Source organism: Perna viridis, chromosome 2 (assembly GCF_037379345.1).
Source record: "Perna viridis isolate PV_CMFRI_1.1 ecotype Kerala chromosome 2, ASM3737934v1, whole genome shotgun sequence".
In the NCBI taxonomy this organism is placed as follows: Eukaryota; Metazoa; Mollusca; class Bivalvia; order Mytilida; family Mytilidae; genus Perna; species Perna viridis.
In genome coordinates, this window is record NC_142446.1 from 63044768 (window position 1) to 63063558 (window position 18791).

An 18791-nucleotide genomic window follows, 5' to 3' on the forward strand; every position below is an offset into this window, starting at 1 on the left:
TTTGTAAATACTTCCAGAGATCACCAAATGGTACTCAACTAATCTTAACACACCTTTTAGTGAGCTCTTGAAGGTCCAAACAGCAAAATCCAGGGTAGCAAAACGATAACATTTTTTAAGGTTAAGGTGAAAAGTAACATAAAGGTAAAATGACACATTAATTTCCAACATCTCCTGACTGTACACAAGCGAATGAAATCTACGGCGAGGTAAAATCAGTAAAAAGACCTAAACCATCGCCCTGCAATGTGTGTTAAAAAAAATTAATTGAAACAACTAACACACACACTATAAAATACACTCAATAATTCTTCCAATTCTCTGCATGGAATACCGTAACTTAACAATATATACAATATAAGATGCCCACTTAAATAATGCTCGCAGGTGATAAAAGCTAGCTCAGAGTATATTTATGTTATGTTATTTCTTAATAGCCAATTCTTATAAATTAATTTCAAAACATATTTTTATCTTTAAACATGAAAAAAGTAGCTCTGAATTTAACTGAATAGGGGCGTGTCAATATTTTTTTATCCATTGAGATATATCAAAATTATTTTAACCAATCAGATTACAGTATTTATCTCAAATTAATTTATTGAAGAATGACAATATCATCAAAACTACCAGCATTAAAATAATATTTTAATTACAATTCCAGTGGTTTGGTGTTAATTACTATATAAGCAAGATCTGATGTATCGCAATACTTAACAATGACTTACTTTATACGGGGAATGCAATAAGGGGTCGAAATGTCTATTTGTTAAAACAAGATTCGAATAATACACAATAATTTGAAAATAGTATCCTTTCAAATCTATTAACGCAGTTAATATATATCAACCGGATTTTATTTGAAACAATGTGCTTTATAGAGTATATTTCCATGCAAAATAAGATGAGAAATGTCATTTTCTGAAGGATTATATTTTTGTATCAAAGCAAAGCACACAGTTAGGGAAGAGTGCAAATAAATCATGCTATTTAACCTTGTAATGTTGTCCCCAATTACCCAACATCTGCATCGACAAAAGACTTTTTTGCCATACTAAAGCAAATGATCTTGAACTGTCCAATCTTCTTTTCTTGGCAGTCATTTAATCGATTCCTATTATCTAAATAAGATCTTATGGAACGTTTACAAAAGATACAAAGATGTCAAAGCTTGTTTATGAATCAGTAAAATAGGATAGCAAGTCCAATGAATGATTGAAAATTTCCTTTTTATGACATTGCATGCACGGGACCTATAAAACCAAGGCAGTTGATTTGTTTTCACAGTAGTATATCAATTTGTTATAATGACGATGGTTTTATTTACAAAACATTGATTTGGAATGACTTTAAATAACGTTACAACATAAATGAACTCATAACTTCTTACGTTAAACCCCAACAATAAATCAATCAATCTTAAGTTCAAGGTAAAAAATTAAAAAAAAATAAATGGCATGCATTAACCTATATTTTTTCTAAAGACATATAAAATATATGTTTCAATTTATCCACTATTGCAATTCATACGCCTAGTTATCTAAACTGATTTTAAAAATATTCTTATACAGACTGAAAACCCAATTCTATTTAAATGAACTATCGTGATTAACACAAAAACTATTGATAAGTCAGCGACGACCATTATATGTAAGGATTTTAAACATAAATGGCTCAGAATTGTTCTGTCGAAGATTATGTACGTGCTTGGAACTGATAGTTTGAATTTTTTGTACCAGGGGCAGAGTGGGTGTTCTAAACTGTCTGGCATACTCCCATTGATGACGATATCGTCTCCACACCTATATAGCGACGCATCGTCAACTAAATTCTTACCCGAGTACAAATAACCAAACAAATATTACCTGTTCCTCTTCATTTTGTTTTGCAATGCACTCATTACTGGAATTTGTGCTTCCGTGTGTGTACATTTTGTCTTCCGTTTTTTTTCTGTGAGTATTGTGGGCTTTGTTTTTCTTGTGTTTGTCTTTCGATGGTTTTTTTTTTTTTTTTTTTTTTTTTTGTCTTGTTCAAGGATACCTCTCTCTCCGCCATCTTCAGTATCAATAACCACAGAATTTTGGACAGAAATAAGTAATACCATTTTTTCCTACCCGATGTTTTTATGTATGGTAAAGTATACACATTGAATAGGATATGCACAATCAAACCGTAATATTTTACTATATTGTGTGAACCATGATGCATTGCTAATATTAATGTTTTATTGTATGTGCCGCAAGTAAGTACTATATTACTGAAATATGTATTTTTTTTTTTTTTATTTTATTCAATCAAATACTTTAGCATTCAATCCAGTAATAACATTTGTATCTGTTCATGTAATAAAAAAGTAAATATTCATAATGCTATTCAGTATTAAAAAGTGGCTAAGCACTTCATGGGAAGTAAAATTGTTGATATGAGAAATACAATCAACTAAATGGTAGACATGACAAATGATAATTTCAACATTGCTAAAAGGACTGTAACAAAACGCGAATAGGCGTTTACCTACAAACGTTGCTAATTTAAAAATACTTGAGCTCTTTAAGTGGAATGACACTAACTCGTATCATGTATGTTCCCTTATTTGTTCGATTCATAAAATGAACTAACCACTGTGTTTCAGCATGATAATTGAATGTCCAACTCTTTTCTTGCTCACAGTCATAAAATCGATTCCCGTCATCTAAATAAGATTCCAAGAAACACTATTTATAAATGTAACAAGATGTCAAAACTCTTAATGATAAATAGTAAAGAGGTTACAACTGCTCAATGTATCAGACTGTAGACATTTTTTTCTCGTGAGATAGCATGTTTTGTCTAATAAAACAAAGGAAGTAGACATGCTCCAGCAACTATTTATTGAAACTGTTGGTTGTTAGGTCTTATTAAAACAAACAACAGGAAGCCTGTAGATTGTGTTAAGTGAAATAGCAAAATTGTCAATGTGTCTAATAGGAGCGGAACAAGAAGTAATGTATCATATTCATTAGTTGTATGTGTGTTTTAACTGTATTGATTTATGATAACTTTTTATATTTTATTTTGGTAAAAACATGAAAGCAATTTGATCTTAAAATGCAGGTAACTCGACATCAGTAGATAGTTGATGAAGGCTAATAACAAAATTTTCTAACAGATACAATTTAGGCATTAGTCAAAAGGAATGCCTAAAAAGGAAAGTCCGTATAACAAATGACAGTATCAGGAAAAATTCGAAAAGTTTGAAACGATCGCAAAGATCCTAATTTGTAACAGGCTTCTGATCTCAGGACTGGATTACTTGTGTTTTCGTTTAACATGTCGTTTATGTCCATCAAATTACACAAATAATATATAATTGTATTGTTTTAGTATCTAATAATGACACATAGCTCCGGACAATGGTAAGGTTATAAACAAAATTCGTATGACTTGTATAGTCAAGAATGCATCGAACTATATGTACTGTTGCTGATTTTGTTTGTTTTATTATAAATTTTTTTTTCAACAGATTTTTCGTTTGACGTTTCGGTATTTCTACATATTTTTCAATAAAAGTAGCAATGTAAAAAAACAAGAATTTAATTTTACAAATTAAAGTCAATTTTGCAGTTTTCCTTCCGATCAAACGCAATAAATAGAAAAAGAACTTTCCTATTATAACAATAGTCATTAAGACAATGATATACATATTCAAAGAAAGTGTGAAAACTAAACTTTTTTAAAACACTTTGAATGGTGCTTTCTAAATTATATACCAGTCGAAATAATTAAAGAATTTAGCCTAGAGGGTTACTGTTTTCATCTATTTATGTAGTATAAAAGGATCGAAATCCTATTTATCGGGCTATCAATCACTTTTTACATCTAACCATGGGGTATTGTTATGATTGAAAGCTTGATAATGAACCTTAAAGATTCCAAACTCATTCAAAACACTTTGATTTGAGGAATGCTATTAGAACCTGCAATATAAAAGCGAAACAATTATGATTGTTCTTTAAAACTAAGACATGTAAGTGATTGCTTCCAATAAATATTCTACACAGTGATAATGAATATTTTTTAAGCAAGTTATTAATTTGATTATCTGTTCGGACGCATACTAGAAATACGTTTGGAGAAAGATAATCACCTGAATTGACCAAATACCGGCAAATTCAATAATGGAACAATTCTTATTCTTTAAGTACATGAAACAAAAAAAACATATGTAATCTGCTTATTGCTCTATCGTGAAATTTGTGTGCCCATCCTTTCTAGATTTGTTGATCCTATATCTTTTACATTGATGCGATGTTATGTGTATAGATAAGGCTCCATATACTGTTGTTAACACCACAAGCCAGTCCATGATATAACAGTAAGATAAGCTGAATCAGCAATGATATATTATTGGTTGTGTGTCACTTTATATTTACTCGGTATGAAATTTAATCCTTCCCTCCTGTTCCAACTCGTCTTATCCGGGATAACTATCATTTCTGGTGTACAGACTGAAGTGACAATTGGATACCTAAATGTGCATTTGAAATGTAGTTTAATACAATGTAGTTGTGTGAAATGACCAGATATTTGCTATTTCTAATACTCGTTTTCATGTTCATTTTATCATCCATTTCATGTCCATCGTCTGAATACAGCTGAAATATTGCTGCTCGGACGTTAAACCCCAACAATCAACCAATTAATCTAATATTCGTAAGTATCTGGATATGTTTGCATTAAATTAAGACGCTAATTACGATAACACAATTTCATTCATATTTTCTTACCAATTGACAAAACTCATATATATATATATAAACGTATCACTTGCCTGTCAGATTAACCTAAGAACTTATATTGAATGAAATAATCAAACTGTAGTAATGTTTTGTAAATTTTTGTTTCATATTATTATTTCCTTTGAGTTTGAGGTGCGTAATTATACCTGACATAAACGCTGTACTAAGTCCTAAGTAAGGCTATCAGTATTGGTATCACATCGTAGCAATTTGTTACAACAGTGCAGAATTATGCCGCAGTTTCGCATTACACTACCAACCTGTTCGTTGAGAATGCATTACTCATCAACATTCATGATATTTACATTTAACCTCTTGTTTGACAAATGTTTTACGTGCATTAAATAATTATTTTTCCATCTTCCGTTCACTTCAAGCTATCAATTAACTTGTAATGGATGAATGCAAGTCAAACGTTTCTATAGGAATAAATATAAAAGAAGGAATCTATGCTGGTTCTTTCTGTTCCGGTGCTGATTGAGTTATGGCAAAAAAACTTGTGTTTTTGCATTGTTTTTAAACTTTGCCAGTATAGAGTACAAAGTATTTTTATTTTTTGCAACCGAACACTCGACGCATAGGCCAACAACTATGGATGAATCAAGAAGAGGTAGAAATACTGACGTTTCAAACGGGTAATATCGGTAGTCAAAACTACACGGAGATCTCCAGAACATGACGGAGCAAAACTTAATCTAAAAAACATAGAAACGATCTATAGACTCTTTCATGCTAATTTTTTGCGCGGGCTCAGTTGGTAATACCGCAAGTTTATGACATTCCCATGATATTTGGTTTAAATATTCTCTTCATTACCCGTATTTTTGTTATTACTTTATATATATTTTGAACGTCATCGTAAATTGTGCAGAGTTGAAAATGAACACGATTATACGGTTTAAGTTGTGTAAATTTGACTCAGAAACGTCGTGTGTAGTGTAATCAAATTTGGCATGGCTGTGATATATTCAAGAGATGGTACACAATTTTGGTTTAAAATCGATTGATGTAAAACATTTCCGTATTTATTCTTTTTTCAAGTCTATATTCTGCACAAATGCTTATAGTGGCGGAAGCTATCTAAAAACATCAGCAAATAAAATTGAAGTAACAAAACGTCTTAAATCTACACTTCGTACGTTGAATTGAAATGATTATTGGATTTTAGCCTGCATTCGAAACAACCCAGGCAATAACTATTTACATTCAAACCTGCCTTGTGTTACAAAAAACACTGCACTAAATTTCCTTGAAGATGCATTACGAAAATTCAATAAGGCATCGTCACTTAACCGTTTTCTGACTTTTCCCTACGTGGATAGTACTTTTACACAATTTACTGTAAATGTTGGGGAACAAAACGGCATCTGTCATCGATCATTATATAATTGTGTAACAACGTTCAAACAAATGGTGGCGTTGATGCAAAACAGAATCACTTTATCGTTATCGATGAACGATTGTTGACTGTTCCGATGAACAATCTTTATGATATTGGTCAAACTTATTTTTGTATATCAACATGTTGTGGCTTTTAGTGGATGTCCGATTAAGGATCACGCAGGAAGGAGGGTGATTTATAAATCGGAATATCACATAATATTATTTTCTTTAAATGTTATTATAAATGCCTTAGAGAATTTTAAGTAACAACTAATCAGTTGTTTTTTTTATTGTTTTTATCGTGAAAAAAAAAATCAACTGAATGCAATGTCTTTTCATGGAGATGACTTTGCCGCCACATTCTATTGTCGCTTTACCTCGAATATATTTTAATACAATACTTCAAATGAATCATCACTGTCTGTCCCATAATTAAAATACACCAAGTTTCATTAATTTAAGAAATAATACAAAGTACTTTTTGTGTACTTAACCAGAAATGGCATGATTCTTAAACTGTGCAGTGCTATAGTTAAAAGATTTCTCTTGGGAATATATTCATTTGTTTCTGTTATTAGGAACATTTGAAAAATTAAAATCAGTAGACAGAGAAAGATATCCAGGAGGAATTGAATACGCCAACTTTGTGAAAATGGTCTGAATATTAACATCGTTGCTTCAATTATCATGGGCAGAAAAAAATTGCAAGCCAGGTTTATTCCTGCATAAATTAAGATTGTCGTAAATATGTTTGTTTGTTTTGTTTCTATATATACGACATATATTCGTTAAAAAACTTAACCATTTGAGAAAACGATAAAGAAACCTTCCTTTAAATACTGAAAATTCGGGAATATATCCGTGCAGCACTTTGCAATTTGTGTAGCTTTTAGCGTTAGAACTGTTCTCTTTATGATCTAATGAAAATGTCCCCTAATGTTTCACAATAGTTTGATAACAGTTCAGTCGTATTTTCTCGGTATTTACAAGAATGCAACATCGCAGTTGTTCTCTAAATTTATGGTACTATGTGATAATGAACTATACTTCAAAGAGAAAATCGCAACACGGTTTATTATTTGCTATTTGCATGAGAAACATGTGTCACATATATATATATATATACAAAAATCATTTGATGTAGGATTGTGGACCATTGATTACCAAAAACAGCTGAAAATTGTAGCCTTTTTCCATTACTCAAAAGCACCTTTCATTTCAATATTTTTGGAAGCGTATTACGACTAAATAAACAAATGACACCAAAAGCAAAGCTGCGATAGTGTTGCATCTAGCAAAAATTGGACTGCTTTTTTGAGATATAGCAAATTGAAAAGCCTTCTGGTCGGTGATAACTGGAGACACATATGTTGTTTTCCTCTTTCGTGTTATAAAACGATATACTTCAACATAATGCATGTTTTGAAAGTAATTGACTAATGTATATTTCAGAATGGAATGAGACATCTCGATTACCTGTAATGGTTTTTGTACATGGCGAATCGTATGAAATTGGAACGGGAAATGCCTATGAAGGGAGTGTACTGGCCAGTTTTGGAGAAGTTATCGTTGTCACTGTCAACTACAGACTCGGAGTTTTAGGTAAGTGAAAAATTTGCTTTGATATGACTTCATTGCGTTTACTATATCTGTCCTTGCGTAAGTATTTTTTCCAAACAAACACAATTCCAGTCGCATAATTCTTTGAAATGATAATAGTATTTCTATTTTTTATATTTGTGGGATTTAAAGATGCTTTTTGATGACACTTTAACTTTGTTTATAGGCACCATTGATAAAATCAAACTCTTTTTACTCATTAATTATACATAATGTATTCGAATTTCGTTTCATTTTTTTCTTTAATGTTTTCTTGTAGATGAATTATGTTTTACGGGTGTAATTACAAATTTCCCCATTATTAGTCCTGTTTTTGTTTCATTGGTTTATTTGAAATTAGAAATCAATAACTGAGTTTGTTTATACGAGATGAAATGTTTAACGCATCTGTTTTGATTTTAAAAAATAATTACGATTGGATTGTTTCCTGCGAGCGCAGTTATAATAGTTATTTACCAAACTGGCATTTATCAAATTGCCATAAATCAAATTTTCATTTCATATAAGAAACAATATAGATATTTTATTTGCAATCAACATAGGAATGTACAAACAGAAGATGGCTAAAAATGAATGGGGTACTAAAGTATCAAATTAAACTGTTTATCTTGTGTGCTTATTATAAAATATATAGAAATAGCCAGTTTTTTGGCTATAATATAATAAAGAAAATGTTTTATATATTTATTTTGATTATCATATCAAACGGTATTAACATTTTTGGACACACGGGTAATTTGCCTAATCCCATTCTCCGATGAAACGATGTATTAAACCTACCAGTAACTGACCATGACATAGACAAGGATAGGGACAGTGAGAGTCGTAAAACAGGCTGAAGACAGTGACTATTCAATACGTAGACATTTTTGCTCGTTTGTACCTTGGCACTACTATAAATGGGCATATTCAGTAAATATTATATATCACAGCATATTAGTTTATTGAGCAGTAAAAGTAGTGTAATAAGTCAACCAGGGTAGTCGTGTAAAGACTTTTACCGTTACCGTAAAATTGCAATAGAATATCTGTATTCATTCTTATGTTGCTACAAGATTGAAGTCATCACTACAGAAAGTTTATTATGGTTGTCATCATAAACTCGTGGATCGTTATGTTGTATCCGATGCACCTGGTCCATGCTCCCAGTTTTTAGTGGAGTCCGAGTTGCTCATTTGCTTTTGTTACTTTTTATGTATTATTTTAGTTACTTTATGTTCTTTGTTGTGTATGTCTGTTTTCCATGTCTGGTCTTTGTCCCTGGATTACATTCTTTTGATTACCGCTGTAACCTTGGTTCCCTTAAATTTCACTCTTATCGGTGCTAGGCTAAGTAAACTTGGTACATTTAAACTGTATCCAAGTTGCTCAAACGACGGTAGAGGTGCAATTTGTCGTATTAATTTTGTTTTTCTGATTATGGTATCTTTTTTAAACTTTAATTTGCATGTCTGATCAATTATTAAATCTTTTTGTTTTACACGAAACATTTTAAATGACTCATCTTTGCTTATGAATCCCAGGAGAAAGCTACCATTCGAATTAAACTCTATACCTTGTCCAACCTAATACTAACTACTGCTATGATCATTTACTTTCAAATTTATCGAGCCTTACGATAAAAAAGAGTAATCAAGGGAACCAAGGTTATAGCGGTAATCAAAAGAATGCAATCCAGGGACAAAGATCAGACATAGGAAAAAAGACATACGCAACAAAGAACATAAAGTAACTAAAATCATACATACAAAGTAACAAAAGCAAATGAGAAACTCGGACCCCACTAAAAACTGGTAGCATGGACCAGGTGCACCGGTAGGGTAAGCGTCCTCTGCTTTTCTAGAAACACCCGCCGAGTTGCTCATAAAAAGTAAAGTCCGGGATAGACAAACGAGGAAAGGAAAACTATGACCCGTTGAATAAATCAGTTTTCATGGTGCAGATGGATACACCATAACGATCCACGAGTTCATGATGACGACCATAAAACTTCTGTAGTGATGACTTCAATCTTGTAGCAACATAAAAGCGTCGAATGAAAACTTCAATATTACTTTCGCTCAATCTCACATCAGTTTGTAGTTTTTTACTACAGGTGTATATAAAAGATATCTTATCAACATCAAAAACGCAATTCATAAGAAGACGTTATTGATTAGCATATGGATCAGCACCTAAAGAAAGCACCGAAAGACACCTCAGCAGTTCACAATAAATTGTTCTGCTCTAATCCAGGTGCTTTTGAAGTTCTTTATTCTAATTGCCTATAATCCTTTACACGCCTTCAGAGATATTTTCTTCAGGTCGTGCATTTATTTTTTCAAATCGTTGTTTTAATGAAATATTTAATACAAATAACTAAAGTCTTTGTTAGAATCAAGCAAATTCTGTAATATGTGACACACCCCCAAAAAGGCTACATATTTTTATTTTTGTTATTAAGTTGTTTTATAGGTCTATACTATGAAATGTATAATTATTCATTCCAATCTGTCTGCTCTAAGGGGATAATTTACATTGAAAATCCAGTGATTCCTATTGTAATTTGGTGTCATTTATAAAGTTATCTCACTTAATTTTTAATTATACAGTACAGTGTACATAATCTTTATCTCCCAAGAACTAGGGTTATATGAAAAGCCACATGTCAATTTCTGATTACTATAACAATTAAAACAAAATATCAAAAATAAAATTATGTAGGCTTTCCAATCATGATTTTGCGTGATTCTTAGCTGGAGTACTAATTAAAAGTTTGTATCCATAATAATTTACAAATTCTGTTTTGAACACAGTTAAACTTTTTACAGCGATTGTGATTTACCGTTATTGAAGTGAGAAATATTTCCTTAAGGAGGTAGATCTAGGGTAAGGGACAATACTCTTACAAATCATTAAAACATTTGTAGTCACCATTTTACACCAATCGAATATAAGAATCAAAGTAACGGATATGCTAAATAACAACTTTCAAAAATTATAATTTGATTTGGTAAGGCATTGTTAAAAAACCAACGTAAGTTTGAAGAAGAAAAGTTTTTACAATGTATACAAAAAGATAAATGTGAATTTCCAACAGGTCAAATGAAAACTGTTAGAAAATCATAAGATAAGAAACAAAAAGATAAGAAAACAAGACTAGCAATATTAAGGAACGAAAGACAACAAAACGGTTATAGATGCCTTACATAAGGGAACTAAATATAAGAACCAGAAATACAAGCCAAAATTATAACTGGAGATTAACTCGTGTATTACCGAAAGGTGAAATAGACATTCTTTCTAACATGTAAACAAGCAGTAACTTTGAAAACATCAACAACGATAAAACAAAATCCAGGAAATACACGACGTATTGTTTAAAGTATTGAAACACAATTCAACATTTTCAATGAATTATGTCATTTCTTCATTAGATACAGAATGTTCCTGTTATTTCAAGTTTCTTGAAATAATTGTCACTTTACGTCCGCCTTGATGCCTCATTAAGACAATATCAACGTGCCTTTACGACGCAATTATTCAATATTGTAACCTAAAATTACATTCTGTGATTGATGCAGAGTAAAATGAAGCAATATTTGTTCAGATGTCTGTATGCTGCAGAAGCGACCATTACAGATTTCTATTGCAAATATAGTGACATTTTCAATCAAGTCATTTGCAATCGTTGCACAATGACGGAGAACGCCATTATCGTCGTTGAATCAAATAACGGGATTCGGTACATTCGTTTACCATAGTGCTTTCACATTTATGTGCCTCAATGAGGCAAGCACTTGGGAGTAACTAATGCCGAGAGTAGTTAAAGCTATTAAAGAAATAAAATGTGCTCCGGCTAAATCTCAAGCAGTCTTTAAAATGTTTAACATATAGGTTCTCCTCTGGTAATAAGGGCTTTAATTTATTTCGCCACCGATATGTTAAAATTAAAGTTTTCAACATGCAAGCTTGAACGAACATGTTAAAATCTTAAATTTACCATTTAGAGAGTGGAAAATAATACTCATAACGAGAAGGCTGAAGGAGAATCGGTTCTCTCATAACATTTGTAGATACAATGGAAAGTGTAAAATTGCGGGGAAAATATCACAGAAATTTAATCACCGCCCGGTTGTTAAAAGTCACGTGCATTTTTAATCATCGGCTTACAATTGGATGAAAATAAATCATTATGGAAGTATTCGCTAAAATTTGACTTTTTGACACATAACTTTTTTTCGGATAGGCAATGTGATAATATTTATCAACTGTTTACAATGGCATCAATAAAGCGGTGATTACCTAAAAGATACTTAAAAAAAATAATTTAATTAGAGATAAATGAAGAATAGCTCCAATCTCATACTTAAACTATCGTCATCAGAATTTTAAACACGATTTCTGAGATTATCAACCTTTTTTACCACAATCTTGAACAATTACCGCTTTTCTTTTGAATTAATGATTAATCTTTAATTTAGTTTGTCAAAGAAATTATGAAATAACTGTAATCAACATCTAATTTATTTTCATAAATTCTATTAATCATTTAATTGAATCTTATTCGTTGAATAGGTTTTCTAAGTACAGGTGACCAGGAAGCCAGTGGGAACTATGCATTATGGGATTTGTTTGCAGTATTATCGTGGGTCAACGAAAATATTGGCGCCTTTGGAGGCGATACTAATAGAGTAACCTTGTTCGGTCACGGACATGGTGCAGCTCTGGTTAACATTTTATTACTATCTCCCATGATAACAAGTAGGTATTTGTCATATATATTTGGCCGTACAAGATGGGGGAAAACAAAATTCATCAAAGGACATTCCATTAATTAATATTATAAAAATATAACTTTTTGTATATGCATTGTAAGTGTTTGTTTAAACCTTATATTGCCTACCCTATATCGCATACCCTATATCACACCTGTAGACCTATATCGCATACCCTATATCACACCTCTAGACCTATATCGCATACCCTATATCACACCCCTAGACCTATATCGTATACCTTATACCGTACCCGTTCACAGACCATACTTGGATTATGGTTAAATTTTATGATATACTGAACATGACATGTAAAAATTTGTTTCAAATGTTGTATCAACCCATGACCTATATCAACCCAAGGGCAACAGGCCCATGGGCGATAAAAAGAGTCTCGGGTTGATACAGCATTTGATACAGATTTTGACATGTACTATTCAATATATACAAAAAAACAAGTAACTTTATAGTGACTAACAATCTTTGTATTAAGCAAAGATATCAGTTTTGAGTAACAAACGATATACAGTGCCCATTTTCATGACAAAAATATATTAAGATTGTTTTCAAACCATTCCTTGGCTCAAATTTCGACCAATCAATTTAAAACAATTACTTCCTGTTTTTTAATGTTTCTCTCTCTCTCTCTCTCTCTCTCTCTCTCTCTCTTCTCTCTCTCTCTCTCTCTTCGATATCCCTTCTTTTTTATTTATTGTCTCTGTTCGTACACCAGCCATAAAATTCAAAATAAACCTCTATGTAAATTTAAATCTTAAGTTAACACCTCATTATGGGAAATGCACACTGTTACATCAGAGTTCACGATCAATTTTACTTCTTCGACCTTTTTGGTGAAATGAAAACGAACAAAGACAATAAATGCAGTTAAAGCAGAAATACTGAAGTTCCAATGAAAAGAAGGAAAAGCCATTAAAACAATTATTGAGAACTTGTAAACTGTCCATTATTGTCTACAATAAAAACGGGAAAGTAAAACAATATACACGAAGACGAGGACGGAGGAAACACTGTTACAAGAAAACACCGGTAACACAAAACAATTACATTACACATGGAACAAAAAGTACAACACATAAGAACCAGATGTACACACATAAAAAGGAACAGCACGAACCCAACTTAAACATGTTATTTGTTTTTTGTGTAATTTTTGTATCAGAAGTGATAAGCTTTTTTAGAAGTAAATCATAAACCGTTAACAATAAAGTATGAACTACAGATACATGAATCACCACATGACATATTTTTATCTTTGATATAAAATTTGGTAAAGCACATTTTGCCTCATTATTGCATGGAATTATATCATAATAGTAATTGATGTGCTGTGCCTCATCAATAGATATCCTCAAGTCAGCGACGAAGTAATTTACTTTTAATCTAAGATCTAACCTCTTCATTTTGACCTCAATTTCAGAAATACATTACATTTAAAACTAATGTAAAAATATTTAGAAGTGTCATTATAAGACTTTAAAATCACCAGTAGCTTACCAAACACCTACTTTATAAGCATTCGAAACGTCATTTAATTGTCTGGTACCAGTAAAACATCTTCGGAAATTAGATTCAACACTTCTAACGCTAAACATAACACTTACTATTCAATTATCTTACAGACATAATTGATGATGCTGCTTCTATTAAAATAACCACTTTACCGATTCTCATCTATAAGTGTTGATCAAAACGACATATCTTGATAATTAGCGTTAAAACTACAATTTTTCATCCGGTTTTATTTAGAGAGATAGACCCAGGGTAAGGGACATAACTCTTGAAATCAGTGAATTGTTTGTATCATATCCGATTTCACAAAGCCTTTTAAGCTTTCCTTTTTTCCTAGGTCTACCTCCTTAATTTACTTAGACCTAATTTAATTTCTAATACTTATTGTTACCAAGGTAGTTTCCATGATTAAAAACAGATAAAACTCTATTCTTTTCAAAAAAGAAATAAAAACGTAATTAAAAACGGCAAACACACGAGTATCCGCATATTTTGTATTTAAGAGAATCAGCGAAAATCACTGCAACCATGTCCTAATGCGTATCGCGGTAGCAAATTTATTATAACGTCTGCTTTTTTTCTGTTTAAGCACGTCTTGTTCAACGGGCAATACTACAAAGTGGCTCTGCATTGAGCCCTTGGGCTTTATCATTCGACGCTGTAGCGTGTACACAATGGCTTGCCGTTAACGTTAAGTGTGATCAATATCTGAGTGATTCAGAACAACTTGTAAGGTGTTTACGTAGCAAGACAGCCACAGAGTTGGTCGAAAATGTGCCTTTGCCTCCAAAATATTTTTCCTGCTTTGCTCCTACCCCAGGTGGAGGACAAATGTTTCCAGACACTGTGAAGACATTGTTGGATAATCAAGAAGGAGTGTTCTCACAAATACCAATAATTTTTGGTGTAACTCGGAATGAAGCTTATGCTTATCTTAAGCAAACAGAATTAGTTGAAGGTATTTCTAAAGAAAGGAAAGCTCAAATTATACGGACGTTTGTGCAAAATTTATACAAATTTCACAGGCAGAAGTTGTATGAAGTTATTGATTTCCAATACACCGCATGGACAAAAGAACAGAACAGAAACACGTCACGTGATGATATAATGAGCATGCTCAGTGATGGTTTATACGTGGCGCCATTAGTGGCAATGGCGCAAGAACATGCGACATTAGGAAACGACACATATTTTTATAATTTTGGTTACTCGACACAGTCCGAAGACTTTCCGCAATGGACTGGCGGTGTTCATGGTGACGAACTACCATATGTCTTTGGTGCTCCTCTTGTAAACGGTATTTCCCCATTCCCAAGTCGATATACTAAAAACGAAAAGAAATTTAGCTCCAGTATTATGAGACTTTGGACAAATTTTGCAAAGTCTGGGTAAGGCTTTATCTAACATTATTAAAAAGGATATTGGCGTAGCTAGGTTTAATTACTAAGAGTCTGAAAAAAAAAGACTCTTTCAGATTTAAAAGTTATTATTGAAGTGGACAAAAGATTCTACTAAACCATAATTAACAAACAAATTTTATCAATATCAAGACTAAATGCAATTGAAACTTATATTGTACAAGTAAATTGGGATATGTACGTCATGATCATTGACCTAATTGCGACATGGCAAACAAGAATTCAATCTGTGTACTTACATGCCTTTTTGCACATTATTTAAGTAGTATAATTGCTTTACTCCACTACACAGCTAAAAGTTAACATCATATATTTGAATGAGAAAAGCTACTTGTAATATTTACTTTTTATAACGTGGTGGTGCTTTATTATTTCAGCAATCCTAACATCCCTAAGGAGGACACTGGTAATGAAAAGTTTACAGATTTAGAATGGCCAAAATATGATATTGCTAAGCAGCAATACTTACATTTAGGTATGTACACATCTGTATATACACTTTTTTTAATTTTTGTCAAAAAGTAATTAAGGGAACCTAGATTTGATCAGAAATAAAAAAAAACATTTATATATTTAAAGGCTAAAAACTACACATGGAAAACAGACATACACAACACAGAACATGAAATAGCAGAATAAACTGGACAGCTATCCAAAACAGGTTTAAGAGGAGAAAAGTCAAAAACTCTTTTTTTTATTATTTTGAGGTTACTAGCAATCCTTCCTTTTATTTTCCAGGAAAACGCCCACAAATAAGACATCATTATAGAGGATCAGAGATGGCACTTTGGCTGGACCTTATACCGAAAATAAACAAACCAACAGATCCAAACGATGAATTATCGTCTGATACACCTCAACATAGATTACATAATGCAAACAATTTAAGTTTGTTCGATGATCCAGAGGGGCTTGTGTCACGACAAAAATTTCATCGCATATATCCTCTTCCAACTTCACCGCCAACATCTCCGAGACCGTTGAATGATGTTCATGTTTATTCACCTGTTGTAACCGACAATAATATTCATCTTTCAACTCACCAGCAAACGTCAATTGTTGACACGACTGACTATGTACCGGAAGTGACATTAGAAGATAGTGCACTGGCGGAAGAAAATAAAAATGATTCAATAGAAAATAGTTCCGTCCCTTTTAGTATAACAGTATCCATTGGTTGCTTCTTGTTGTTCATTAATATTCTAATATATGCCGGGATATTTTGTCAAAGAGAAAGAATAAGAAAGCTCAGAAAAGAACAGGCAGAAATGTCAGCTGTTAATGAAAATGAGAACAATAGCAACGAACAAGAATATGAACGAGCAAAACCAGCAACCAATCACATTTCAACAAGCCTTCCATCCTGTAATCATGACAGTTACAACGATCCAACATACTCTACTATTACCATATCAAAGGAACCTACAATATCGGATAAACATTTATACACACAAGTGCCAACACAGACTAACTCCCCTATGCATCGGACGGTAGTGTTTCAAAATAGCTCAATGACAAGTTTCGGCAAGAATGATCATTCCCTTAATCATATCAATAAACCTCCGGACCGGTCACCAGTCGGTAGCGTTCAAAGTATTGACAAACAAAAAAGTAATATATGTACTGGTTCTGTTAATGCGGTGACTGTAGTTTAGTTCATAAATGCTGTAAATCCTAAGTGGTTTATCACTTTAAGTGCCATATCTGTAACGCCGTAATTGGTAGACCAAAGAACAAAAATAAAGACATACGTTCTTTCTAACAAATCAAGGGTGACATGGGTCTTGAGTATTTTTTTACTAAAATGTTATTGTTTAACGTTGACGACAAAAGGCAGATATCATGAACATCATTATTTTTCTTTCAGTTTAACCCATCAAGTCGATCCTTATGAAACAAACGTTTACAAATGGTGGATTTTATTGGTATTTATCACAAACTTCAGACGGTTCTTTGAGTTCGGGGTCGGACGAAACTGCATTTCAGAATGAATCTGGTGTAGCTTACTCGTAGGCGTTTCAAAAAAAAATATCATCAATACATATTTTGCAGTAGCGTTGGCAAACGAGTTCTTCTGTTGCTTTTTGAGGTTGCTGTTGATTTTGGAATGATTATCATTCATCGGCTCCGCTTTGTCGGCAGTGTAGTTATTGATACTATCAAATGATAAATTCCTAACTGACTCCTACAATGCTTGATATCCTTTTTTCAGCTAATTTACGTGTACTAAAGTAATTAAGAATTGATATGAAGTAATTGACAGGACTTCCAATACGGTGCCTGATACATGTTTGTCAATCACAATAAATATCTGAATTTCGCACAGCAAGCATAATAATTTCATTGGTCCTTTTTAAAGTGATATATTTTTCTCCAAAACTTGAGAATTTAAACAAAAATAAACAGCATAACATCGACTGTTTTGTAATATCGAGATATCTGCTGACTTTACATTCTGGACAATAAACAGTCTTTTAGGTAGTTTCTTCCAATATCTGAATTCAATTTATGATTTATTATCGAAGCCAGTTTCATTAATTCAAGTTTTAACCATTATATGAAATTGTTAACATTCGTAAACATTTTATCTGTGCCCAAATTGTTTGTTTCAATATATATACTGCTTCTCCAAAACGGCACTTTAATACTTGTATCAGTACATTATTCGGCGATTTGGCTATGGGTTAAGTCTAACTTAATACTTCATTTCTGAAGTAAGTTTGTGTACTCTCAGTTTCCTTTTACAAGCATAAGCAATGTCATTTATCTTGCTATTCTTTCTCTTTAATATGATTTTCGTCTCATGGCATTTTAATTGTAATATCGCTTAATACTTGAATTTACTCTCTAAACTTGAAGTACCTACTAAATTTTCTAACGAACTGATGGACATTTTGCTCCTAGTAACCTTATCCTTCGATTATAAGTCTGTCTTATTAGTTCAATAAAAAGCTTTTTAGAATTAGCTTGATCTTATATCCAAACAAACTCATTACTTCCCCGTATCCTATATCAAGTATGAAATTGAATGTCTGATCGAAAATAATCTTCTTCCTCTGGGATGGAGTAGTTAATGCGTTTCGGCTAATAACATTTAAACAGAGCATAATGGATAGTTCTGTAAAAATCATATCCCACAAAAAGATGATTTCCGTAACATTATCTGTAATCGTGTAAAATCACTAAAAAATCAAGGGAGGACGGAGATAGGTATCAAGTGTCAAAAAGATAAATAATAGTTGTTCATTTATCGTGGTCTTACTTATGCGTTTTTCGTACCTTTTGTTCCTGGAGCACTGACAGTT

General features: G+C 32.2%; 1 protein-coding gene across 5 annotated transcripts in view; it reads left to right on the forward strand.

Moving 5' to 3' along the window:
• LOC148626403 (neuroligin-4, X-linked-like) overlaps positions 1 to 18451 on the forward strand; it is a 75991-nt gene extending 57540 nt beyond the window's left edge. For 4 of the 5 annotated variants that reach the window (XM_088570367.1, XM_088570370.1, XM_088570368.1 and 1 more), the window contains exons 2-6: positions 7614 to 7763; positions 12339 to 12524; positions 14658 to 15456; positions 15864 to 15961; positions 16225 to 18451. In XM_088570367.1, coding sequence (XP_088426493.1) covers positions 7614 to 7763; positions 12339 to 12524; positions 14658 to 15456; positions 15864 to 15961; positions 16225 to 17141 — 2150 coding nt within the window. In that variant the 3' untranslated portion in view covers positions 17142 to 18451. The remainder of the gene's footprint in view (positions 1 to 7613; positions 7764 to 12338; positions 12525 to 14657; positions 15457 to 15863; positions 15962 to 16224) is intronic. The other variant, XM_088570369.1, reaches the window with a different exon arrangement.
• The last annotated feature ends 340 nt before the right edge of the window (positions 18452 to 18791 follow it).